Source organism: Zootoca vivipara, chromosome 2 (genome assembly GCF_965207765.1).
Source record: "Zootoca vivipara chromosome 2, rZooViv2.hap1.1, whole genome shotgun sequence".
In the NCBI taxonomy this organism is placed as follows: domain Eukaryota; kingdom Metazoa; phylum Chordata; class Lepidosauria; order Squamata; family Lacertidae; genus Zootoca; species Zootoca vivipara.
This window is the reverse complement of record NC_142584.1, coordinates 108,927,205-108,954,062: the sequence shown is the minus strand read 5'-3', so window position 1 is coordinate 108,954,062 and position 26,858 is coordinate 108,927,205. Positions and strand designations below refer to the sequence as shown.

General features: G+C 45.8%; 2 protein-coding genes and 1 non-coding gene across 5 annotated transcripts in view; 1 reads left to right on the top strand and 2 right to left on the bottom strand.

Annotated features, from left to right (window-relative positions):
* Window positions 1-10,775, bottom strand: part of LOC148687045 (uncharacterized) — a 15,595-nt gene extending 4,820 nt beyond the window's left edge. The window contains exon 1 of the mRNA XM_088662756.1: window positions 10,637-10,775. The gene's annotated coding sequence lies outside the window, so the exon portion shown is untranslated. The remainder of the gene's footprint in view (window positions 1-10,636) is intronic.
* LOC132591638 (uncharacterized) lies at window positions 7,083-26,858 on the top strand. 3 transcript variants are annotated; one of them, XM_088662748.1, is made up of 2 exons: window positions 7,083-7,108; window positions 24,461-26,858. In XM_088662748.1, the coding sequence occupies exons 1-2, from the start codon at window positions 7,098-7,100 to the stop codon at window positions 25,632-25,634; spliced, it is 1,185 nt and encodes a 394-aa protein (XP_088518874.1). In that variant the 5' UTR covers window positions 7,083-7,097; the 3' UTR covers window positions 25,635-26,858. The 3 variants fall into 3 exon arrangements, with proteins under 3 accessions (XP_088518874.1, XP_088518872.1, XP_088518873.1); XM_088662746.1 differs by lacking the exon at window positions 7,083-7,108 and adding an exon at window positions 14,876-15,006; XM_088662747.1 differs by lacking the exon at window positions 7,083-7,108 and adding an exon at window positions 17,595-20,139.
* On the bottom strand, window positions 13,237-13,309 carry TRNAA-AGC (transfer RNA alanine (anticodon AGC)). The gene has a single exon. It is a non-coding gene; the product is annotated as a tRNA-Ala (tRNA).

Genomic DNA, 26,858 nt, shown 5'->3' with positions numbered 1-26,858 from the left:
CAATTCATGTGCAAGTAGGACCCATTAATGAGATTTGAAAGTTTGTCTGCACTAGATAGAATCGCAGAGTTGGAGGGGACCTCTAGGTTCATCTAGTTTAACCCCCTGTAATGCAGGAATATGCAGCCGAATGGAACCTGCAACCTTGGCATTATCAGCACAGTGTTCTAACCAACAGAGCTACCGTATGTCCAAGTTTCAGCCTTAGCCACAAAACTAATACTCAGAGCAATTTGTTTTGAGCATTTTTACTTGCATAAATCTCCCTGCCTGCCAGACCAGTTTATATGATAAGATCTGATTGCCTTTCCAGGATCCCTCCTGGCCATTCCTTTGAAATGGTAATCATTGTTGTTGTTGTTGTTGTTTAGTCGTTTAGTCGTGTCCGACTCTTCGTGACCCCATGGACCATAGCACGCCAGGCACTCCTGTCTTGCACTGCCTCCCGCAGTTTGGTCAAACTCATGTTCGTAGCTTCGAGAACACTGTCCAACCATCTTGTCCTCTGACGTCCCCTTCTCCTAGTGCCCTCCATCTTTCCCAACATCAGGGTCTTTTCCAAGGATTCTTCTCTTCTCATGAGGTGGCCAAAGTATTGGAGCCTCAGCTTCACGATCTGTCCTTCCAGGGAGCACTCAGGGCTGATTTCCTTAAGAATGGATAGGTTTGATCTTCTTGCAGTCCATGGGACTCTCAAGAGTCTCCTCCAGCACCATAATTCAAAAGCATCAATTCTTCGGCGATCAGCCTTCTTTATGGTCCAGCTCTCACTTCCATACATCACTACTGGGAAAACCATAGCTTTAACTATACGGACCTTTGTCGGCAAGGTGATGTCTCTGCTTTTTAAGATGCTGTCTAGGTTTGTCATTGCTTTTCTCCCAAGAAGCAGGCGTCTTTTAATTTCGTGACTGCTGTCACCATCTGCAGTAATCAAGGAGCCCAAGAAAGTAAAATCTCTCACTGCCTCCATTTCTTCCCCTTCTATTTGCCAGGAGGTGATGGGACCAGTGGCCATGATCTTGGTTTTTTTGATGTTGAGCTTCAGACCATATTTTGCGCTCTCCTCTTTCACCCTCATTAAAAGGTTCTTTAATTCCTCCTCGCTTTCTGCCATCAAGGTTGTGTCATCTGCATATCTGAGGTTGTTGATATTTCTTCCGGCAATTTTAATTCCGGCTTGGGATTCATCTAGTCCAGCCTTTCGCATGATGAATTCTGCATATAAGTTAAATAAGCAGGGAGACAATATACAACCTTGTCGTACTCCTTTCCCAATTTTGAACCAATCAGTTGTTCCATATCCAGTTCTAACTGTAGCTTCTTGTCCCACATAGAGATTTCTCAGGAGACAGATGAGGTGATCAGGCACTCCCATTTCTTTAAGAACTTGCCATAGTTTGCTGTGGTCGACACAGTCAAAGGCTTTTGCATAGTCAATGAAGCAGAAGTAGATGTTTTTCTGGAACTCTCTAGCTTTCTCCATAATCCAGCGCATGTTTGCTATTTGGTCTCTGGTTCCTCTGCCCTTTCGAAATCCAGCTTGCACTTCTGGGAGTTCTCGGTCCACATACTGCCTAAGCCTGCCTTGTAGAATTTTAAGCATAACCTTGCTAGCGTGTGAAATGAGCGCAATAGTGCGGTAGTTGGAGCATTCTTTGGCACTGCCCTTCTTTGGAATTGGGATGTAGACTGATCTTCTCCAATCCTCTGGCCATTGCTGAGTTTTCCAAACTTGCTGGCATATTGGGTGTAGCACCTTAACAGCATCATCTTTTAAAATTTTAAATAGTTCAGCTGGAATATCATCACTTCCACTGGCCTTGTTATTAGCAGTGCTTTCTAAGGCCCATTTGACTTCACTCTCCAAGATGTCTGGCTCAAGGTCAGCAACCACACTACCTGGGGTGTACGAAATCTCCATGTCTTTCTGGTATAATTCCTCTGTGTATTCTTGCCACCTCTTCTTGATGTCTTCTGCTTCTGTTAGGTCCTTACCAGTTTTGTCCTTGATTATGGTAATCTTTGTACGAAATGTTCCTTTCATATCTCCAATTTTCTTGAACAGATCTCTGGTTTTCCCCATTCTATTGTTTTCCTCTATTTCTTTGCATTGCTCATTTAAGAAGACCCTCTTGTCTCTCCTTGCTGTTTTTTGGAAATCTGCATTCAGTTTCCTGTATCTTTCCCTATCTCCCTTGCATTTTGCTTGCCTCCTCTCCTCCGCTATTTGTAAGGCCTCGTTGGACAGCCATTTTGCTTTCTTGCATTTCCTTTTCCTTGGGATGGTTTTCGTTGCTGCCTCCTGTATAATGTTACGAGCCTCCATCCATAGTTCTTCAGGCACTCTGTCCACCAAATCTAAATCCTTAAACCTGTTCCTCACTTCCACTGTGTATTCATAAGGGATTTGATTCAGATTGTATCTTACTGGCCCAGTGGTTTTTCCTACTTTCTTCAGTTTAAGCTGGAATTTTGCTATAAGAAGCTGATGATCTGAGTTACAGTCAGCTCCAGGTCTTGTTTTTGCTGATTGTATAGAGCTTCTCCATCTTTGGCTGCAGAGAATATAATCAATCTGATTTCGATGCTGCCCATTTGGTGATATCCATGTGTAGAGTCGTCTCTTGTGTTGTTGGAAGAGAGTGTTTGTGATGACCAGCTTGTTCTCTTGACAGAACTCTATTAGCCTTTGCCCTGCTTCATTTTGAACTCCAAGGCCAAACTTGCCAGTTGTTCCTTTTATCTCTTGATTCCCTACTTTAGCATTCCAATCCCCTGTAATGAGAAGAACATCCTTCTTTGGTGTCATTTCTAGAAGGTGTTGTAGGTCTTCATAGAATTGGTCAATTTCACTTTCTTCAGCTCCAGTAGTTGGTGCATAAACTTGGATTACTGTGATGTTAAAAGGTCTGCCTTGGATTCGTATCGAGATCATTCTGTCATTTTTGAGATTGCATCCCATTACAGCTTTTGCCACTCTTTTGTTGACTATGAGGGCCACTCCATTTCTACTACAGGATTCTTGCCCACAGTAGTAGATATGATAGTCACCCGAACGGAATTCGCCCATTCCCTTCCATTTTAGTTCACTGATGCCCAGGATGTCGATATTTATTCTTGTCATCTCATTTTTGACCACATCCAGCTTACCTCCACTCATGGTTCTTACATTCCAGGTTCCTATGCAATATTTTTCTTTACAGCATCGGACTTTCCTTTCGCTTCCAGGCATATCCGCAACTGAGCGTCCTTTCGGCTTTGGCCCAGCCGCTTCATCAGCTCTGAATCTACTTGTACTTGTCCTCCGCTCTTCCTCAGTAGCATGTTGGACGCCTTCCGACCTGAGGGGCTCATCTTCCAGCGTCATAACTTTTATATGCCTGTTGTCTTTGTCCATGGAGTTTTCTTGGCAGGGATACTGGAGTGGCTTGCCAGTTCCTTCTCCAGGTGGATCACGTTTAGTCAAAACTCTCCACTATGACCTGTCCATCTTGGGTGGCCCTGCATGGCATAGCTCATAGCTTCTCTGAGTTATTCAAGCCCCTTCGCCACGACAAGGCATTGATCCATGAAGGGGATGGTAATCATTAATCACTTTAAATTCTGGGACAATGGGAAACTTCCCCTCCCCACCCCCTCCTTCCTTGCAGAGAACTCTTTAGTAAACATTTGAAAAATGGTTTCAGGGGCTGTTTTGTTCACACACACACACACCCCAGGCACACATGGATTCTTAGTAAGCTGAGCTCTCTTTGCAATAAATAAATCCTGCTCCCCTCATTGCTACATACACACCATTAAAAAACAAAAAACAGCGGGCATGCACCCCCCCCCCAATTGATTCTTAGCTCTAGGTTTTTTCTATCAATTTCTTCGGCTCTCCAAACTGAGAGCACGTGCTTTGGAAAGTTCTCTACAAACAAACAAACAAAATCGGCGGGCATGCAGCCCCCACCTCCACATTAATTTTTAGCTCTCTTTATTTCCTCCTCCACTCGGGCCTCAGCTGCCGAAAAGCTCTCTTGCAATAAACACACACACACACCATGCAAAAAAAAACCCAAACAACTGGCGGCCATGCAGCCCCCACCCCACCCCCGGCCAAAAAAACAAACGTAGAAACGCCAAACAAACCACACACCATGCCAAAAAAAAAAGCGGTGGGCATGCACCCCCCCACCTCCACATTGATTCTTAGCTGTAGGTTTTTTCTATCAATTTCTTCGCTTTGGAAAGTTCTCCACGGCTGGAGGCGAGGGACGGGCCAGTTAGGAGGGAGGGGCGTCACGTCAGCCAGCCACTAACGTGGCTCCTCGCTAGCCTAGCCCGCCCCTACCTCCTCCCAGGGGCCCGGCCCAGTCCCCAGCTCAGAAAAAAAAATACTGTACAGAAGAAAGCAGCAGGCACACCGGCCTGCCGAGCGAAATTTCGGTCCCAGCTTTTGAGGCGCCGATTGCGGAGCGTGGGCGCGGCCCCGAGTACCACCCCTACCCCCCCTCCAGCAGGCACCCGCGGCGACCAAAACATCGCTCGGCGCCTGCAGCTTTCTTTTGAGTTTTTCCCGAGCCTGAGGCTGCCATGCAGAGGCGAGAGGCAGGGCTGTGCCGGCCCCCCTGCCTACGCCCATGATTTCTGTTCTCATCCTGAAGCAAAGTTCTTAACCTGAGGTACTATTTCTGGGTTAGCGGAGTTTGTAACCTGAAGTGTGTGTAACCCAAGGTACCACTGTATTTCTAAAATTCCAAACAAAACATTTCAGTTTTAACCAATCATATACATCATTACCTCATTTAATGTTTAATACACATGCACTGTCAATTTCTGCTGATTACTGTAAGTTCTGATTCCCATCGCGTTCTGTTACATTGTGTTAGTGTGCATGTTGGGAACCTGTGTTACGTGTAGCCATTTGCACCGCGTAGCAACTTATGTTCTCGGTTTGAGCTGTATCTTTGTGATTCACATATTAGCTGTATTTCTCCCCCCAATGGGGGACGGCAACTTGCAAAATCATCAGTTTCATAAAGGAACAGGCTACCATAACTTCTGTATTAGAAGCACACTCAAGGATTTACAAGGGTACACGTTATCACATTTATTGTGGCCCTTTGGGCCACTACCGCAACAGCAGGAGGGGGTAGATCTCTCCAGTGCTTCTTCACCAGCCTGACTCATCTCTGCCTCTTGGCCACCCTCATCCCACTCTCCTGCTCCCACTTCTGCCTCTGATTCTGGACTCCTCTCTACCACAGGCTCTTCCTGCTCACTAAGTCCTGTTGCCTCTTCTTCAGCTTCTGGCACCTCCTCCCTCCCAGTCTGCTCCCTCTTCTTCCTCTGACCATTCAGCTGGTGCCACCCAACATTCCACTGTGACCTAACAGTCCGTGACAGTTGACTCACTGTAAGGCTACTTCCTGTGTTTCTCCCCCCCCCTCTTTGGGACTCTCTCAGGCCACACTCGCTCCTCAGCCACACCCACTGTCCCCAGGCCACGCACCTCAGCCTGCTTTGCACCCTTCCCTGAATGCTTTTCCCTGGTCCTTGAATGAGTCCTTGAACTCTGATGGTGTTTTTTGCCTGCCTGAGTTGGGGGACAGAGAGCGGTTCGCAGGTATGTGTAGAAATGAGCCGAGCATGCAAAGGTAAAAATGAGCACTCGCTGATCTTCCCGCATTTGGCCTGGCCTACCTCAAACATTTGCCCAGAAGGGAATAATGCGGCCTTTGGGCTGAAAAATGCAATTATATTAAGAAGAGCAGGAGTCAAGCCAGGGGCGTAGCCAGAATGAAAATCAGGGGGGGCAAGGGGAGGGGGAGGGGCCACAGCGGGGCAAGGAAAGCTCCCTTCTCCTTTGCCAGCTTTCTCTCCTCCTCCCCCTCCGCGATCGGCAGGGGCGAGGGGGCGCCAGGATCAGCCCGAAATCGGGCTGCTCCGACTCCCTCCTCCCCCTCCACGATCGGCAGGGGCGAGGGGGAGCCAGGATCAGCCCGAAATCGCCGGGGCAGGTGGAGGGAAAGCCCCAGAGCCGCGCAAAGTGGTTGCCTGGCTTCCCCTCCGCCCGCTCCACAGCCAGCCAAGGAGAAGGGAGACGGCACCGGGCGGGCAGCGGGGCAGGCTGGCCAGCGGCCCTGCTTCTAGGGGGGGCAATTGCCCCCTCCTGCCCCCCCTGCCTACGCCCATGAGTCAAGCAACGTTTCTTGTAAAATAGACAAGGGTTTTTGTTGTTGCTTTTATTCTGCAAAGAATACTTCTCAGCCTGAATTATGCTGACATTTATCCATTGCCTCTCCCTCGCTCCCACCTTGTCCCATTGTCGTCGCCCCCCCCCCCCCCGAATTCATATAGTCATCCTTCAGGGCAGCAATCTTTTTAAAAAAATATTTTTTTCAAATGAATTTCAGCACCATGCAGATGACAATAACATTGGAGGGCGGCTGAGGGGGAGGCAGCAGGCGGAGGCCAGACCCACGCTGCTTTTTCAGGGGCAACTGAGCCAGCGAGATGCTGAGGCAGCCGGCCGGCTCCGCCCTCCTGCGCACCTGGGACTGGGCAACCTCAGGGGGGTGCGCAGTGTGGATCTTTGCGCCCCGGTGCCGCATATGCTTAAGACAGCCCTGGTCGTAACAAAGTACAGGATACATATGCATTTGGAATGACGTTGTGTGAACATGGATTAACACTCCCCCCGCACTGGAAACACAGTGAGTGGACGTTAAACAGGAGTGTGAGCAGAGCCTAAGTCACCTGCTTTATGTCCACACCAGAGGGTTCACTTTTCTTCACCCTAATTTGGATCCAAATTGGGGTGGTTTGGGGGGGGGAGAGGAATGCACCAAAGTGCAGTGTTTCACAAGAAACTGCAGGATAGGTGCAGATTTTGTGTATATAACTAACCAAACAAGTTAGTATCGGATACACTCGGTGCAGCCAGATAGGAGCTGTGGCTTATTGCCATCCTCTTTCTCTTTCGCCTTTTGGTTTAACTGTTGCTAGTATAGAAAAGGGAGGGAGGTTCGTGAGGTGGAGGCTTGTGGGCTACAATTCATGCTGCTCAAGGTGGGAGTTCTGGATGAGGTGAAGACTGACTGTGAACCATGTTAATACGGTAGAGCTGTGGTTTGTTATTTGGCCTGCCTTTCTAATGGATCTTGGTGTATGTGTGTGTGTGTGTGTATTCTGTTCCTCCTCTGGAGTTGAAAACATCCAGTGAATAGAATAGAATAGAATAGAATAGAATAGAATAGAAATTTATTCACCAAGTACTTACATACTTGGAATTTGCTTTGGCTAATTTTACAATGCAAACGTACTTTATACAAAATATCTGTTAAATATCTGTGTGAGGATCGGAATGTGCAAAATACTATTTCAAGCAAAGAGGAGCCATTCGGACTGCGCCTGAAGCTTTTGCCTTCTGTCCCTGTAGTGACTTCAGAACAGGTTGAGGTGGTTGTTGGTGCCTCTGGCGCAGAGTGACTTGCTCTAGTTGATAATGCTTGACTTTGCTATAAAACTGATTCAGGTCATTTGCCAATTTTTGACTCCGGAGCAGAAGAATATGTTCTCTTATATTCAGTAAAAGAAGATGTTCTCTTATATTCAGAAATGTTCTGTAAATTCTTCCAAAGAGTAGCCGAGACATGTTTGAGAATTGAGTCCGAATTATAGGTTCATTTTGCCACTATAATCTCCTTTGTCAGTGCGCTCCTAGCTTGGTTGTACAAATTTCTGTCTCCTTTCCTCGTACCCTCCTCTTCAGCATATCCGAGTTTCTTTGAGTTTTCTTGATTAATAAGTTGCAGATCATCCATTTTATTGTCAAGTGTGTGAAGATTTGAGAGGTATATAGATGGTAAAGCCGATCTCATTCCTCGCCTTTGTAGCTTAATCAAAGTGCTAGCACTTTTTTGACGTCGTATCCAGATCCTGCAAGGAGCTACAACTCCTTCATCCTAAACGTCTTTGTCTTATATAAGTGGGTTATAATTACTCCAAATAAATGTCTCCTGGGCCAGGCCCAGAATAAAAAGCAGGTTAGGTTAAGGAACAGCTGAGACTCTTTGCACAGTAAATTAAATTTTAGTCTTGCAAAAGGCCAGAGGTTCTTTCTGCACTCACACACCCTGCAGCCAGATGAGCAAAAGCCATTTTCACATTTCGATGATATCTTCCAGTTAGGCAGAAGCGCTTGAGGGGTGTGGCCTGGTAAATCTCAAAGGCCACTTTCGGCCTGAGGTTCCCCATCAGCAGAGAGGGTTGAGGGCAAGCTTCTTTGGGGCAAAGAAATCATGACCGCCAGCCAGCTGGCCAGCAGCCGCAACCATGGTTGCCATTTGGCTGACAAGCAAAATAGTTTGTCATATTGGTGTGCTGAAACCCGGCCCTTATTTTTGTGGGACTACAGACTACTGCTTTTGAGGCCAGGGGAGCGGGTAGGGGATTTACTTACCTTGTTTCAGGGGTGGGGAACCTGTGTCCTTCCTGATGTTGCAGGACAACAATTCCCATCATCCCTGACCATTGGTCATGCTTGCTAGGGCTGATAGGAGTTGGAATATAAGACCACAGGTTCCCAACCCTGACTTACTTTACAGGTGAAACTTGGAAAATTAGAGTATCGCCGAAAAGTGCATTTATTTCAGTAATGCAACTTAAAAGGTGAAACCAATATATGAGATAGATGCATGACATTCAAAGCCTTTATTTGTTGTAATTGTAATTATTTGTCGTTTGGCGGGTCAATTATAAATGGAATGTAATTAATGAAATGTAACAGCGGTTTTTATTTTTGTTTATTTTTGTGTTATTGAAACTATTTGTTTTATTGCTGTGGAATTTCCAAGAGAAAGCATTTGTAAAAATTAAAAGAAAAAGAAAAAATAATAAGTTGCATTACTGAAATAAATGCACTTTTCGACGATATTCTAATTTCCCAAGTTTCACCTGTATGTCAGGATTTTGCAATGCTCCCCCTCTTCCTGTGCGGCTGACGCCTTTCCTGCAGTCTGCCAAGTCTTCTGGAAGGGGGAGATTCATGTGCCTCCCCCACTTCTGGAGTTGAATCTAACCCTGGTCGCTGCTCTGCATCAGCCTCTGCTGGCTCTTGTGAATACACAGCTTGTGTCCCCCAGACAGAAACCTCTCCTCCCCCCCATCAAACCTCTCCTCCCCCCATCTAGCCCTCTTTCTTCTTCGGAGCCTTCTCTGTCGCTCATGGCAGGGAGGTCCCTGACACTTTATCTTTATATTTTGGCTCTTTATATAACAATCACTGGGTTATTATTATTTGCCTCCTTATTTTGCTTCTTCTTCTCTTCCTCCTCCTCTCCCTTCCTCTCCTCCTCCTCCTCCTCCTCCTCCTTTTTCTTCTCTTCCTTTTTCTTCTCCTTTCCCCCCTCCTTTCCCCTCCTCCTCCTCTTTTCTTCCCCCTCTTCTTTTTCTCTCCCTCCTCCTCCTTTTTCTTCTCTGCCTTTTTCTTCTCCTTTCCCCCCTCCTTTCCCCTCCTCCTCCTCCTCCCTCCTCCTCTTCTTATTCTTCCCCCTCTTCTTTTCCTCCTCCTCCTCCCTCCTCCTCCAATGTGTTAGCCACTTGCCACATGAGGAATCTGCAAGTGACTTACAAAACTTTGAAAACTTCAAAAGCATAAATCACAATATAAAATCAGAAAAAGCACAATACATTACAATAAAAATCCACACAATAACCTTTTTTAAAAAAAACTGCAAAAAACTTCAGCAGCAGAGTAGAAACAAATGACAGTAAGATTATACGACTCCATCAAAGACATGGGAGAAGAAATATGGTTTTGCCTGGCTCAAGGTAGGGATGGGAGAGGGCAAAGTGGATTCAGTTATCATGTGACCTCCCTGATTTGCACTTTCTGAAACAATACACGAACCAAAACACAGCATATTCCTGTGTATAAGACTACTTTTTAACCCAGGAAAATCTTCTCAAAAGTCGGGGGTCGTCTTATACGCCGGGTCGTATTTCTTATACGGCGAGTATATCCCAAACTCTATATTTTAACTGGAAAAGTTGGGGGTCGTCTTATACGCCCAGTCGTCCTATACGCCGGAATATATGGTGTGCCTAGAAATGCATAACTTTTGGGGGAAATGCATTACAGAAAATAACGCTGTGCAAAAAGTGTGTATATTAGGCAAAACTGCATAGATAAATGTGCGTATTAGAAGCAATTTGCACTAAAATGCGGGTGGAGTTTGAGGAGGTCTATTTTCAAGAATTGCAAACTGATGTGAAGAACTGAGGAGTGGAATGGACCGGACCAAGAAAGAACAAACAGGACAGATTTCCCACCACTAGACCTCGCTATAGAATCTATATCTGTCACATCGAAGTATAGGAATGATTTGGAGTGGAGGGGAATGAAGGAAAGGGAGAGGTGTGATGCGTCTTGGGGATAACAAAAGGTTAGATTCTGTTTTCCCTGCCAATTGGGTTCTTACTCTTAAAATAATGAACTGATTTTATTTAATTTATAGAAATTAATTTTAGTTTTATTTGTAGAGTAAAATAATTTCATTCATAGAAATAACTGACAGCTTCCCTATTAGTACCCCAAATGGCTCCGTTCCCCCCCAACACACACAAGAAGCCCTTTGCAAGATACCTTTGAGTATCTCCTCTGAGTGGGAAGGAGGATCAGACAGATGCGACCGAAGCCCAGGATGGGAAGATTAAGCTCTGTCCTTACTGCTTCTCTGGCTCTAAAGACAGCGATAATAAAAACCCCTTTGGCCCCTTCCCTGAGCATGGTCTAAGTTTCGAATTCCCCAAAATGACGTTGCGAAACATCCACAAGAGCCTCTGGCAGTCTACCAGTAAGGGAATGTGCAGAGCAAGAGGTGGGGAGAGAAACAGACAAAGGGAGAGGGAGAGGGAGAGGGAGAGGGAGAGGGAGGAGCAGCAGCAGCAGCAGCAGCAGCAGCAGCAGCAGCAGCAGCAAAGAAGTGGGGTGAAAGTCAATCATATTGAGGAATTAAGGCCATTGCCAGTCTACAACTCACACAGACCTCGTGCCATTTCCTTCGCTCACAACTGTGCACAGCTACTAGCTGTATAGGGTGTTGGGGGGGGGCTAGTTCCTCTGGCGGGGGACACATCATGCTCATGCTACGACCCTTACAGGGAAAAAGCCACTGGTAGTGCTGGGTGGGGGGGTGGGGGTGGGTGTCCCACACAAAAGACGTTACTAAATATGGCCATTGCTATTTCTCTACTTTTCATTCGATGCCTTTCAACAAAGAAAGAGAAAGATGGCGCCTTTTTTTCGGTGAGGTCGCACTTTGCACATGGTCATGGCCGGTGCTTTCTCCCCCCCCCCTACTAAAATGTTCAGGGGAACTCTCATTTTCCTACTCATATTGAAATACTGCCCCTCAATGAGGCCAGACGTAGATTCACAAAGTGTTTAGGGGTATGGGTACCCTTGCACACACACACCCCAGAAAAAAAGCACCAGTTATGGCTAAGCTTCTGCCCTCATTTGTAGAGGCGAAGCTGTTTCCTAGCAAAGGGCACTCTGCATGCACACTGCATCTTTTAATAGGGAAAAATGGTGCCGGTACTCACCGTGAAGTTGTTGCAGTAAGTGCCACGCTTTTAACATTTTTTGGGGGGGGGAGATACAGTATTTTTCACTCCATAAGACACACTTTTTCCCTCCCAAAAAGGAAGGGGGGAAGTCCGTGCGTCCTATGGAGTGAAGGCTCTGGCTCTGGCACCAGAGCCAGAGCCAGAGCCAGAGCCAGAGCCTCGGGCTGCTACCGTGACAGCAGAGAGGGCTGCTTCCCTCTCTCTTCCTCTCTCTCTCACACACCCCTTCCTTCCTTGTCTCTCTTTCTCTTTCTCTCTCTCTCTCTCTCTCTCTCTCACCCCTTTCTTCCCTCCCTCCCTCCCTCTTCCAACTTTAATAAAATATGGGGGGGGCAGGTAAGCCCCACCTCACATACCGTATCAGCCTTTCTCAACCTGTGGGTCCCCAGATGTTGTTGAACTACAACTCCCATCGCCCCTAGCTAGCAAGACCAGAGCTCAGGGATGATGGGAGTTGAGGGATGATAGGTTGAGAACGCTGCAACTGATCTCAAGTGCATGCACACTATATGAATGACAAAGCCCATCAACATAGGGGGGAATGACTTCCTCAAATATTTAATTGGGGGGGGGGCAAAGGCACCTAGGCCTCTAGGAGTTGGCTGCTATGCCTAGGACAATTCAAGAAAGCAAATAATAATAATAATTCTTGTTTTCCTCCTCTAAAAAACTAGGTGCGTCCCATGGTCAGGTGTGTCTTATGGAGCGAAAAATACAGTATGTGTACTGTGTACACTTGAGTACGCCCAGAAAACAAAGCACAGCACATGTTCAATAGGCACGCAGCCATGCGCTTATCGCCACAAACCTGGAAGTGACTAGAAAAAGGGCAAAAGCAGTCTTAAAGGAGTGCAGAAAGGGCAAAAAATAGCATGAAAACAATCATGAGCCATTGCAAGTGCAATCCCAGGAGCCATTACACTGATGGTTGAGGCCTGTGGAGAGTTAGAGTTTGAGCAAGGAGGTTTGGAGGGAGCGATTACCACCATTCCTGCCAGTCTTGTAAGCACTGCTGGGTTTTTTAAAGGGCTTTTTAAAAAGGGTTTGCAGAGGTATGATAGCCATGTTCAAATATACAAAAGGACGTCATATAGAAGAGGGTGAAAGGTTGTTTTCTGCTGCTCCAGAGAAGCAGACACGGAGCAATGGATTCAAGCTACAAGAAAGAAGATTCCACCTAAACATTAGGAAGAACTTCCTGACAGTAAGAGCTGTTCAACAGTGGAACTTGCTGCCAAGGAGTCTCCTTCTTTGGAGGTCTTTAAGCGGAGGCTTGACAGCCATCTGCCAGGAATACTTCGATGGTGTTGCCTGCTTGGCAGGGGGTTGGACTGGATGGCCCTTGTGGTCTCTTCCAACTGTATGATTCTATGATTCTAGGTTTAGAGGGTGTTTGCAGGACTTTTCAATGGGTGTTCCCAATATATGTGATTTCACTTAAATGTGCGCTGCCTCAGAATGTGACCCCCGTGTAAAATGGCTGTTGCCTGTACCTGTGGGGAGAGGAACCACAACTTTGGATAGGGAAATATATGTTTTTCTTCCATACAAGAAAAAGGGAGTTAAGAAGCCTCTGTGGTATAAATAGCAAAAGCAAGAGAGGGGGGGCAGGATTGGAGAATGCGGGCATCGATCCCGCTACCTCTCGCATGCTAAGCGAGCGCTCTACCATTTGAGCTAATTCCCCAGTTGCCTGGCTTCACTGGCCCAGATATACTGAAAAAGAGGAAGATCTCAGAAAAGGATCCAGAATGGGATTCCCAGAGGCTTTGTTGAATGCCTGGCAAAAGGAAGAGGTCGTGAGGTTTGCTGGAGAATGCAGGCATCGATCCCACTACCTCTCGCATGCAAAGCGAGCGCTCTACCATTTGAGCTAATTCCCCAGTTGCCTGGCTCCGTTGGCCCAGAAATACAGAAAAAAGAGACAGATCTCAAATAGGGATCCAGAAAAGGTTTCAGGAAAGCTTTGTTGAATGTCTGGCAAAAAGAAGAGGTCGTGAGGTTTGCTGGAGAATGCAGGCATCGATCCCGCTACCTCTCACATGCTAAGCGAGCGCTCTACCATTTGAGCTAATTCCCCAGTTGCCTTGCTCCACTGGCCCAGAAATACAGGTGAAACTCGGAAAATTAGAATATCGTCAAAAAGTGCATTTATTTCAGCAATGCAACATATTATATTTTATTTTATTTTTCTTTTAATTTTTACAAATGCTTTCTGAAGGAAAACACGAGTCAGGAAGTTGAGCAAGTGAGCAATATGAAGGAACAGATTAAAGCAATAGGAGGGGGTGCTAGCTATATATAAGCTTTGGGAATGTTGGACCAGAACAGCAGGGCTGTCTTAAGCCCATCCAGTGCCCTGGGGCTAGGTCCCTCCAGCGCCCCCCTCCAGAGCCTCTCCAAGGGCCCGGGAGTGTCAAGCGGACCGCGGCAGTAGCGGGAGGCCACCTCCGAGGACTCCGCGCTGCGCCTCCTTCTCATTTCCCCAGCGCTGGGTTCCGCTCAGTCAAGCTTTGCCACCAGCGCACACACCGCGGGACCAGCAAGAGCTGCTTGGGCGCTGTGCGCGTGCTGGTGGTGAAGCTCGACTGAGCGGAACCCAGCGCTGGGGAAACGAGAAGGAGGCACAGCACGGAGTCCTCGGAGAAGGAGCGCAGTCCTGGCCAGATCGCCGGAACCCTGCGCTCATTTGGCGCCCTTCCGGCGCCCTCCAGCGCCTGGCGCCGTGGTTCTCCGCGCCACTAGCCTCTATGGCTAGTACGGGCCTGCAGAACAGTGATGCAAACCATCATCTGTTGTAATTGGCAGGATTTCTTTGCCTAGGATTAAAAGCCCAAGAGACTCAATGAGCTTTTTTGGAGCATTGTGGCTAGGCTCTGACCAGCTTTGAGAGATAACAGGCAGGTGAAGTTCTTCTTTTTTGATAGCTCTTGCACACTGGGGGTGAGCCGTATCAAAAGTCAACCCAGGCAAGAGCTTCTGCTTGAGCTTCCTGTTGCTGAGACCAAGTAAAGCAGAAAGTTCCACATAATGAACTTTCGATACAATTGATGCTTACAAAAAGAGGAGCAAGCTTAATAGATTTATCCCAATTGATAAGGAAAAGCAGCTATGAGCAATACCGAAGCACATAATGACTTCTCACAAATTAAATCGAGCATCTGTAAAGAGCTGAAAAGCCAAATTCATAGCTCTTTGCTGTTTGCGCTGCTTTTTACACTCCAAACCGCAACTGCTCGGGAAGTTAACATGTCACCACTTCCTGGCTGCAAGAACAGCCATCACTGACACTTGTTGTTGCAGCATGAAAAACAAGTATTGGCTGGCAGAGCCGATGGATGAAAAGAGGAAAATGCGGGGTCGCCATCCATCAAGGGTCTTTGGGTAAGTGATAACCCAATTTCAAAAATAAAAAGGGTAAAGGGCCGCCCCTGACCATCAGGTCCAGTCGTGCCCGACTCTGGGGTTGCGGCGCTCATCTCGCTCTATAGGCCGAGGGAGCCGGCGTTTGTCCGCAGGCAGCTTCCGGGTCATGTGGCCAGCATGACAAAGCTGCTTCTGGCGAACCAGAGCAGCGCACGGAAACGCCGTTTACCTTCCCGCCAGAGCGGTCCCTATTTATCTACTTGCACTTTGATGTGCTTTCAAACTGCTAGGTGGGCAGGAGCTGGGACCGAGCAACGAGAGCTCACCCCGTTGCAGGGATTGGAACCGCTGACCTTCTGATCAGCAAGCCCTAGACTCTGTGGTTTAACCCAGAGCGCCACCTGGGTCCCAATTCCAAAAATTTGTTGTCGTTTAGTCGTTTAGTCGTGTCCGACTCTTCGTGACCCCATGGACCAGAGCACGCCAGGCACTCCTGTCTTGCACTGCCTCCCGCAGTTTGGTCAAATTCATGTTCGTAGCTTCAAGAACACTGTCCAACCATCTCGTCCTCTGTTTCAAAAATACAATGTGCCAAATAAGGGGAATCTGCAGTGAGGTCAGGAGACCTCCATTGTTAAGGACAAATCAATAAAGGCTAATTTAGAGCATATAAGCTACAATGTGCAAGACCATACATCTTTAAGGAGGTCTGCTGTGGCTTCCACACCGAGATATGCATTTTTGGAAGGAATGGAAGCAAAAGACATTTAGTCTATGAAATGAATCATATTTTTTGATCACGGAAAGCAAAATGCGGCTCTCTCTCTCTGTGTGTGTGTGTGTGTGTGTGTGTGTGTGTGTGTGTGTGTGTGCGGTGTTGGAATTCAACACAAAGGTCTACCCAATCCAAGGCAACCCAGAACTTGCCGGGCTAAAGGGATACTTAGACCAGCAAAATACAGTACATGTGATGTTTGTCAATTATGGAACTAAAATCAAAGGGGCTTTTGTTCCAGAGGGGCTTTTATTTCTTTGCAACTAAAACCAAGGGCTGTAAACAATTGTTGGCTAGTGAAGGGCTGTACCAGTTGGCATACGCAACGATACTTGCACCAACAAAAACACAATTAAGCAGGGGCAATATCAACTGCAACTTTCCTTTTTGGTGGGAAATGTGAATGCAGAATGGAGAAATCAGGGAGGATAGAGTTCAGCGCTTCCTCAAGCCAGCAAATGTTTGCTGCAGGTCGCATAGTTACAGGAAGCTACTAGCTGCATCACAGACTGTTTTTTGACAGCATGAGAAGAATTTAACCCCCCCTCCCCGCCGGGCACCTTGCCGCGGCAGGGACGGGGGGGGGGGGGGGAATCAGATCACCAGTGCTTTGGATCGTCTCTCTAGTAGAGCCTTTGAAAGCTGGGACCAAACTGGCATCTTACAATCAGCATCAACCACAGGGATTCTTGTTGTTGTTTAGTCGTTTAGTTGTGTCCGATTTAGTTGTGTCCGACTCTTTGTGACCCCATGGACCATAGCACACAGGGATTATAAGAACCCCCTTTTGTCCAGTGCTAGACCTAGGCAGGTCCACACCTACTTTTGCTTTTTTTAAAAAAAAACATAATTTTTATTAATTTTACAGATTACAAAAAACGGTACATACATGAACACCTTTTCCACCTTCTTCCCACCCCCCTCCATGGGTCCTCCCCTGCCACAGAAGTATCCCACGCAGGTGAACAGTCAGCGATGGTCCATTTTATGATTGGGTTTCTGTCCTCCTCCCCCTCCCCTGCCCCCAAAGCCCCCCCCCCCTGCCACCAGAGAGTTCCAGGAAACCAGGGCAGTACGCAGGAAGTCATCCATCCAACCATCTATTGTCATACCAAAAAAAGAATAAAAAGAAGAGAAAAGAGAAGAAAAAGAAAAGAAAAAAATAGCAAAAAAGAAAAAAACAATACACAAAAAAAAAATCTTTTTTTTCCATTCATAATTGATAAACCATATTTTGTGGGCTTCCCCAACCTCCCCCCTTCCCCAGTTTTCATCCCTTTTTTTATCCTCTTCAACAGTTTCTTATTCTATGAAATAATTACCTTTATACTTTATACTACTTTTAAATTGGTTATTATCATTTTCACCTAATATCCAAATCACTGAAAAATCAAACTCCCATTTTTTCATCCCGTGCCTAATTTTTACCGATTTCCGGCTCCAACCCCCCAATCCAGCAAGTTCCGTAGTCAGCAGTCCAGTTTTAATCCTGTTAATCCATCCTGATAATCACAACTTCACTTTCCCTTCACCCCACCCCCTGTTTACAGCCTTTTGCCATCCAGGCCTCCATACAGCACCCCTGAGTTTCTTCTCTTCTCTGCTTATTTTTTCCCTCTTCCCTGTGGGCATTCTGGAGTTCCAGTAAATCCGATCGTGCCCCCCTCGAAGGAGGGGCACTCCATCTGGCTTTTTGTAGAGTAAAATCATCATTTTTTTCGTGGTGAGCTTCATTTTGTATTATATTATCACAGTCCTCATCTTCATCTTTTCCTTCCAAATCACAGTCCCCATCATTGTCAAAAACCTCCAAATCCCTGTCACTGTCATTGTCATTCTCACACTCGTCTTCTTCAGCTTCAATCGCTTCATCCTCTAAAAAGTCATATTCTGCCATCACCATCTGGAATTGTTGCTGTAACTCTTGCTGTTGTGTCTCCTCTTGACATAGCTCTATTCTTACTTCCCACATTAAGGTCAAAACAGTCCGCTGGAACTCAGGCGAGTACCTTTTTGTTGACATAGTTCAATCCTGTCAAGGTCAAAACTTGTCACATGGGGTGGAAAATGGTCACAGTTTATTTTCTCGACTCCATTTTAACAAGCTGGCTGCATTCTCCAAGTCTTATTAGAAATAAAGTTCAAACTCACATTTCAAAAGCATATAAACAAAAAAAAAATTCCCAAAAAGTCCAGAAATAAAAATAAAAATACAATTCGACTTGTAGATCCTGATCAGCTCACTGGGTTGTCTGGGCTGCCGGCTCCCGAGGAAAAGAAAGGTCTTTCTTGATCTTAACCTCTTTCTGCAGGGCATTCACAACCGCAGTCTTTCTCCCCTTTTACCCTGCATCTAGGGGAGATTCTCTTTGATGCCTTTGAGGGAACCTTTTAAATTGAAATCTTCTATTTACGGCTTCGGGTTTCTGTTTACTGTCTCTTAAGTTGCCGTGGGGGGGTGGCTTCCTCTTTCCCCCCCTCTCTCCCAGTTCCAAATTATTTTATAATCCAAATCGTGTGGTTACTTACAGTCTTATTTCCAATCGTTTTATTTTCAAAAGAATCCAGCGCTCTCCGCCTTCGGCTTGAAGCTTCTCTCCGCTAGGATAACGTTACCGCTCAAGATGGCCCCCGCGACTTCTACCCTCCTCGCTCCAGAGCTCTTATTAGAGCTTGCCGGAGAGTTGGGGAGTCCGGATTGGGGCTCTGCCGAGCAAAATTCGCCCCCGGGACGCTCTTCCCGAGGTTCTAAGGGGCGCAGCGTCGCTCTCGCTGCCCTCCCCACTCCCAGCAGAGACGGGCCGTCTCGGAGACGAGACGGGACCCCGCCGATCGGCGCTGGCGCTGAACCGGAAGCCCCACACCTACTTTTCCAGCAGGAAGAAGAGGTCCTTGGTCTTGAGTGGGCATGATGGGAATTTCTCCTGGCAGACGGAAAGTGGCATCTAAGTGCATAAACAAATTCAGTTCCGCACTGCCTTGAGCAGCAGCCTCTAAAGGCATTGCTGGCTGCTGGCCGCTGTTGGCTGTGAGACTGTCTGCACAGGAAACATCCTCCTTTGACCCTTGGCTAGAGGGAAGCCTGCTAAGGAGTCTCCTGCATTGACTGGCCTTATCTGGCTGCCACAAAGCAGCTGCCAGGACATTTGCCTTATGAATTTGGGAACCTATATCTTGGTAAGCACACGGCGTATTTGAAGGATTTGAGATCTTAGGGGCTTGTGCTGCTGGTACAACTCTCTTACAGCATTCATTTGTAGCATCAGGGGTTTCAGACTGTGCCAGCGTTACTTTTTCTTGCAAACAGTTAGTGAAGTCAAGAAAGCAGTCAGAGGCTTTTTGTCTGATAGTGGCAGAGTCTTTGATGGGTTTTTCAGATTCCGGCATTTTGTTAAACGCTTGCAGTGCGCATGCAGAAATTATGGGAAAGCACTCACGGGGCAGGCTGACATTGCATACCCACAGTACTCTACTGCCCTTGCCCTACCAACTGGTCAAAGAGTACCCCACGCACAGCGTGTAGCTGGGCATGATGTCCTGCAGCCTGGTGAAATTCATTAAGCCAAATCACATATTGACCAGGATTGAGGAGCATTTTCATCAGGAATTTCCAATCATCAGGAATTAGGGCATAGCCTGCAGATAAGCCTTCTATGAGCGCTCTCACATAAGTGCTGGACAAGCCAAATTTGTCAGCACCCTTTGTTACTGACTACAGTACTTTAGGCAAAGGGTCCCAATGGCTAGCCTGATTTTCCTGGGCATCTGTTGTGTGTGTGACCAGACCATCTATAGTCAGGTCTGCAAGCTCCTCTCCAGTTAGGTGGACAGCTGAAAGTCTTTCCTTCTGAGACTTTACCGACTCAGGAGGTGGTTCCGTGGCTGCCAAGGCAGGCAAGCCTGAAGCCTGAAAAGGATTGTTACGGGAAATCTTGGGCTGAGGTAAAGGAAGGAGTTGTTCAAACACCATCCCCTATTTTTAAAAGGCACCCGTAATGACGACGTTGGACCACCCTTTAGGGTTGTCGTAAATTACTGTTCCAAGCCCCACAAATCCGGTCTACTTTGCAGGGCTGTTGTAACGGGGGCACCCCACGCCACGGCCCTGCTTTCCCCACGTTGTGTAAGGGGTGTGAAAATGAACAGACGTTCCCCCATCTCCCGGCAAGGGATTAAAAGAGGAAAAGAGGGAATGTAAGCTGTGCCACCTTCGTTCCCCCGAGGACTTTTTCAGAGGTTGGGGGAGGGTCTCTTTCCCGGCCGTTTCCGGGGATCGAACCTGGGACCTTCTCATCAAAGAAACAGAACGGAGCTTGTATGGAAGGAGGAGAATTTGTGTGTTCTGCGAGGGAGGCGTCGCTCATTCCTCCCCATGGGTCAGTGAGCTCCGCTTCCTAGAGAGGCAGGAAGGTTTGGAGGGGGGAGGGGGGAACAAGGTTGGAGGAGAGGGGCCGCCATTCACATTATCGGAAGAGGAGCAGGTCTGCAGAGGAGGAAGAAAAAAAGGTGCAAAATATATCTATATATTGTTTGGGGGAGAGAGAGAAGGATGCGCTTTTTCTCCCCCTGAATCTGCAAACAGGGCAGCTGGGAAGGGAGGGCAGGATTTGGGGCGAGGTGGGGGGATGAAAGGAAAGTAGGGGAGTGCTCCCCCTCCCCCTTCTTTCTGTGGATCAGTCGAGCGGGGGAGTGGCTGATTTAGGCCCGGTTGGGATAAAGGAGCCCCTCCCCCAGAGCCTCCCGCCCTTTATCTTGCGGCGGGAAAGGAAATCGGGATGGGGAGCAGAGAGGACAACGAGGTAGAGCTGCGGGGGGGGGGGGGAGGGTGCGATGGGCGATGGTGACACTCCAAGGTCTTCTTTCCTGTATTTTGGAGGGCAGAGAGAAGGCTGTTCTCAGGGCCTGCTCCACTGTGAGGGAGACTGAGGCAGCCCCCTCAGGCAGCAGATGCAGAGAGGGGGAAGGAGGGGACAGAGCTGAGTCCCATTTGGCCTGCCCTGATTTAACCCTCTATCTTCTCATCCAGTGGAAGGTGCTGTCCCATTGCCAGTGTCCTAGACACAATACAGCAGCCTCGGGAAGTAAATGGTGCTGGATGATTTGGGAATGTGTGCAGTTGGACTGTATCAGGAAGATCTTGGAGATCATGGAAGGAGGAGGACATGAAATACAGATATTCAGCATTTTCAGAAGAGCGGGAAGAAGGGGAAAGTGTGTCGCACTCCCACCATCCCTGGCCATGGGCCATCCTTGCTTTGACAGATGGTACTTGGTGTCCAAAATGGGACTCAGGTGGCACTGTGGGTTAAACTACAGAGCCTAGGGCTTGCCGATCATAAGGTTGGTTGTTCGAATCCCTGCGACGGGGTGAGCTCCCGTTGCTTGGTCCCTGCTCCTGCCAACCTAGCAGTTCGAAAGCACATCAAAGTGCAAGTAGATAAATAGGTGCCGCTCCAGCGGGAAGGTAAACGGCGTTTCCGTGCGCTGCTCTGCCTTCTCCAGAATCAGCTTAGTCATGCTGGCCACATGACCCAGAAGCTATACACCGACTCCCTCGGCCAGAAAAGCGAGATGAGCGCCGCAACCCCAGAGTCGTCCACGACTGGACCTAATGGTCAGGGGTCCCTTTACCTTTACCTTTACTTTGTGTCCAACCACAACTGGAGGGTCAGAGATACCTCACCTCAGCATAGAAGGTGCCTCTAGGGCAGCATTTCTCAACCTTTGATCCCCAGATGTTCTTGGACTGCGACTTCCATAAACACTGACCACTGGCCCTGATGGCTAGGAATCATGGGAATTGTAGTCCCACAACATCTGGGGACCCAATGTCAAGAAAGGCTGCTCTAGGGCTCTGTTATTTGGGAGTTGGTGAAACTGGATCTTTTTTTTAAATGTTTTTTATTTATTTCCGTTATTAGAAACATACATATATTTACATACAAATCAAGACAAAAAGAAACACCAAGAATACAATATATTATATGTTTTCCATCTCGAAAATCAAAAATAAAAAGGACAAAAAACAAAGGGCACAGGAGAGAAAAAAAAGGGGAGGTAGGGGGGGAAGGGGTGAGAAGTAAAAAAGAAGCAGAAGAAAATTTACAAAAATTACAAACAATACCTAAAATACCAACAACTTCCAATCATATCTTTGTAGCTAATACTATTCCTCTTCATCATCCACAAAATAAATTCTTTATTGTCTATCTTTTGACCCTTCAACTTGGTTCAGTTTTTGTCTGCTTTGAGTATTAATTACTTAATTGTTTTTATATATTCATCAAAAATCCTCCATTCCTTTTTTATTTTTTGTCTTGTTTGTCCTCTAATTCTCCCAGTGGTCCTGGCTAGCTGTAAATATTCTTTCATTAGTATTTGCCAATCTGTTATACTAGGGATGTTTCTACTTTTCCAGTTTCTAGTGATCAGCACCCTCGCGGCTACAATACCATACATTAATAGTTTTCTATTTACATCTCCTATATCTTCCGGTATTATATTTAGTAGGAACATTTCTGGTTTTTTCGTAATCTTACATTTCAGCATTCTCTTTAACTCTTCATAGATGTTCTCCCAATATATCCTTATCTCTGCACATTTCCACCACATGTGCATTTGAGTTCCTGTTTCTTTCTCACATCTCCAGCAATTAGGTGATTTATTTTTATACATTTTTGCTAGTTTTTCAGATGTCTGGTACCACCTATATATCATTTTAAAGATATTTTCTCGCAAATTGTAGCACGCGGTAAATTTTATATCTTTTTTCCATAGCCTTTCCCACTGGTCTACAAATATATTGTGGCCCAAATCTTGGGCCCACTTTATCATAGATGGCTTAGTTTGTTCTTCCTTTAACTCCCATTCCAGTAACAAATCGTAGGAACGTGAAATCAATTTTTGATCATTTTCTATCAATTCTTTTTCAAATTTAGACTTCTCTTTTGCAATTCCCAATTTTTTGTCCTCCATGAATTTCTGGTTTACTTGAAAATATTGCAGCCAGCTCGTAAAATATTTTTTGGTCTCCTCATAGCTTTTTAATTTAGGTTCATTCTGTGTAGTCTCCAATAACTCATGGTAGGTGGCAATCTTTTCTTCCATATTTAATTTTTTAACCGTAATCACATTTATTAGGGATGTCCACAGGGGTATCTTAGGTTCTAATATACTTTTATATTTTGCCCAAATTAAATACAACGATTTCCTAATTAAATGATTTAAAAACCCCTGTGTGCTTTAACTTTCCCATAAATCAAATATGAATGCCAGCCAAATCTATTTTCTACTCCCTCTAGGTCTAGAATCTCTGGTTTTTCTAAAGTTATCCATTCTTTCAGCCACACCAATCCAGCTGCTGCGTGGTATAATTCCAAATTAGGGAGAGAAAATCCCCCCCTCTCTTTTTTATCTGTTAGCAGCTGGTATTTAATTCTTGGCTTTTTGTTGTTCCATACGAACTTTGTTAAATCTTTCCTCCACTCAGCAAAGCATTTTATTCCTCCCAAAATTGGTATTGTTTGAAACAAATACATCAACTTTGGGAGTATGTTCATTTTCACTACAGATATTCTGCCCCAGAGGGAGAGTTTTAATTTACTCCATTGTTCCATTCCTTTTTTGATTTCGCTCCAAGTTTTTTTATAGTTGTTTTCATATAGATTTAGAGTTTTTGCTGTCATCCAAATACCTAAATATTTAACTTTCTTTTTAAGTTCTAGTCCTGTTATCTGCTTCAGCTCTTCCCTTTCTTTTTTATCCATATTTCTGGTTAGTAATGTTGTTTTTTTATAATTTATTTTAAGTCCTGCCACCTTCCCATATTCCTTTATAGTTTCTGTTACTTTTGGGATGCTTTCTTTTGGATCTTGAGTTGTCACCACTATATCGTCCGCGAAGGCACGAACTTTGTATTCTCTTTTCCCTATCTTTATTCCTTTTATTCCATTTTCACTTCTAATTTTATTTAACAACACCTCCAATACCAGAATGTATAGCAATGGGGAGAGTGGACAGCCTTGCCTTGTGCCTGAAACTGGATCTTAAGGGTTCTTAATCCCAGGGATTATGATAGGTATCTAGACCAATCTGTGGTCGTCAACAGGTTTGCCATACCTATCAGTCAATCACCCATTCCACCACCCTTCTGAGTAATACCCCGCCCACTATATATAAGGGTCTGGTGACTTCTGTTTCAGTGTATCTGAAGAAGTGTGCATGCACACAGAAGCTCATACAAGTGACAAACTTAATTGATCTCTAAGGAGCTACTGGAAGGAATTTTTCTATTTTATTTTTATTTTTTATATAGACCATAACGCTATAAATCCAATGTTACCACACTCGGCAGGGGTGGAGGATTATTGTGCAGAGGATGAAGAACTTCATGATGAATTTAGGACCCTGATGAATAGTGGGCAGGTTCATGGACATACAGCAGCTCCCTTTCCTGTGAGAAACCACTTTTTATAAAAAGTAAACCCCACAGTTCAACCGTATTCTAAGATAATGCTGCTTCATTAACGTTAATAGAGGGTTAGAGAAGGCTGATGATGCATTACCATTATTTGACATTATTTCATTTGTCTTTCCTAAAAATTTGGAACACATGGAGGACAGGAGATAATGTATGAGATGTTAAATTACGAGCAGGTGCTAATTGATGTGTCTAATATTCCTTTGTTCCCTTCCTAGAAAACAAATAGGATTTTCTCTCCCCCCACCCCCGTCGAAAATAGACAATGGAACAGGCAGTCAAAATTCTGGTGGGCCATGTCCAATGGGAATAACGAAGAAACCATTTAAATACATGGAGTGTGAAAAGAGAGAGGATAAACAATTTGAAAGAATGGAGTGTAGAAAGAGCTTCACTGACAGTGGAAATCTTAGAAAACATCAACGGACTCACACGGGGGAGAAACCATTTAAATGCATGGAGTGTGGAGAGTGTGGAAAGTGCTTCAGTGAGAGTGGACACCTGAATTTACATCATCAGACTCACACGGGGGAGAAACCATTTCAATGCATGGAGTGTGGAAAGAGCTTCAGTCAGAGTGGAAACCTTAGAATTCATCAACGGAGTCACACGGGGGAGAAACCATTTAAATGCCCGGAGTGTGGAAAGAGCTTCAGTGAGAGTGGAACACTAAGAAAACATCAACGGACTCACATGGGGGAGAAACCATTTCAATGCATGGAGTGTGGAAAGAGCTTCACTACTATAGGAACCTGTAGAATTCATCATCGGACTCACACGGGGGAGAAACCCTTTCAATGCATGGAGTGTGGAAAGAGCTTCAGTCAGAGTGGAGACCTTAGAATTCATCAACGGAGTCACACGGGGGAGAAACCATTTAAATGCCCGGAGTGTGGAAAGAGCTTCAGTGAGAGTGGAACACTAAGAAAACATCAACGGACTCACACGGGGGAGAAACCATTTCAATGCATGGAGTGTGGAAAGAGCTTCACTACTATAGGAACCTGTAGAATTCATCAACGGACTCACACGGGGGAGAAACCCTTTCAATGCATGGAGTGTGGAAAGAGCTTCACTACTATAGGAAACCGTAGAATTCATCAACGGACTCACACGGGGGAGAAACCATTTAAATGTATGGAGTGTGGGAAAAGCTTCAGTCAGAGTGGACCACTTAGAATTCATCAACGGAGTCACACGGGGGAGAAACCATTTAAATGCCTGGAGTGTGGAAAGAGCTTCACTGACAGTGGAACACTTAGAAAACATCAATGGACTCACACGGGGGAGAAACCCTTTCAATGCATGGAGTGTGGAAAGAGCTTCAATCAGAGTGGAGCACTTCGAAAACATCAACAAACTCATACAGTGGAGAAACCATATATGTCCTAGGGAAGTGGACAGAGGTTCAGATGAAGTGCAAGTCTTAAAAACCATAAAAAGACTCTGAGGGGTAAGAGCTGTAAGAGTGGAAACACTACAAGCCATGAATTAACTCAAAGATGAGAAATGGTTTAAATAGAAGGAGTGTGGATTCTGCTTTGGTTATTATGGAACCACTTTTTAATGTGTAGAACCGCTTTATCTCCGAGTTGACTATTTCTTTCACATCAATAACAGGAAATCAGTCTTAAATGCATGCAGCGTATTTGAACTTCTGTTGTTTGTATGTAACATTGTCTAGACATGTTTTAAAAGTAATGAGGGTAACATTTCACAATAGTAAGCATATATATAATTTAATATTTAATATTTAATATACTGTTAGATAGGGAGGGGAGTGTGTGAGTCTGGAGTGTTGCTTCTGAATGAGGATGGACTGAGAGTGAGATGGTTTTGGTGTTTGGTGGAGGGAGTTGGAAATGTTTGTATCTGGGAATGGAGAGTTGCAGAAAGAGGAGCTGAGATTGGTGGTGTTGCTTTGGAAGCAGAGTTAGATTAATATTATAGGAACAGCGGCATAACTCCCAATGTTATAATTGCAATGATGGAACCATGAAGACACAGACAGATTGTAAGCACCTGCTTATATACCCATCTACCCATCTTGAAACCCTCATCTATTCTTTTGATTTATAGATATAGTGTGCATAGATATATTTGGTGATAGGAAAAATAAAATGTGTATTTAGTGGCATAACGAGGAAAGGCTCTGTTCCTAGCTGCATGTCTTGCATGAGGAAGGAAGAGGTCACAGGGAAGAAGGGGCTGTACGAGAGCATCTCAAAGAAATGTGCTGGTGGGGGGCACAGTGGCACAAGTGTGTGTAGAATGGTATCCCCAAAATGACACGGGAGAAACAAAATGGATGAGTATAATGTGGAAGTATGTTCAGGCCGGTCCCAAACCGAGAGTGCTTAGGGTTAATTTCCTCCATATCCACCAGCTGCCCCAAGGCAGGAGCCACCTCTGGGCACTCAGGGTGGAAAGCCTCCCTCCACATTTGAAACTGGGCGGCAAATCTTTTAGAGACCGAGTCCCCAAACTGCAATGCAAAACCCACTTCTTTATCACAAAGCGCCAACAAGGCTATTCTACCTGTATATCTATTTTTTTCCTGTTTGTTTCACATTTCTTCTTTATGACTACTGTTTTAATAAATAAGCCTTCATAAAA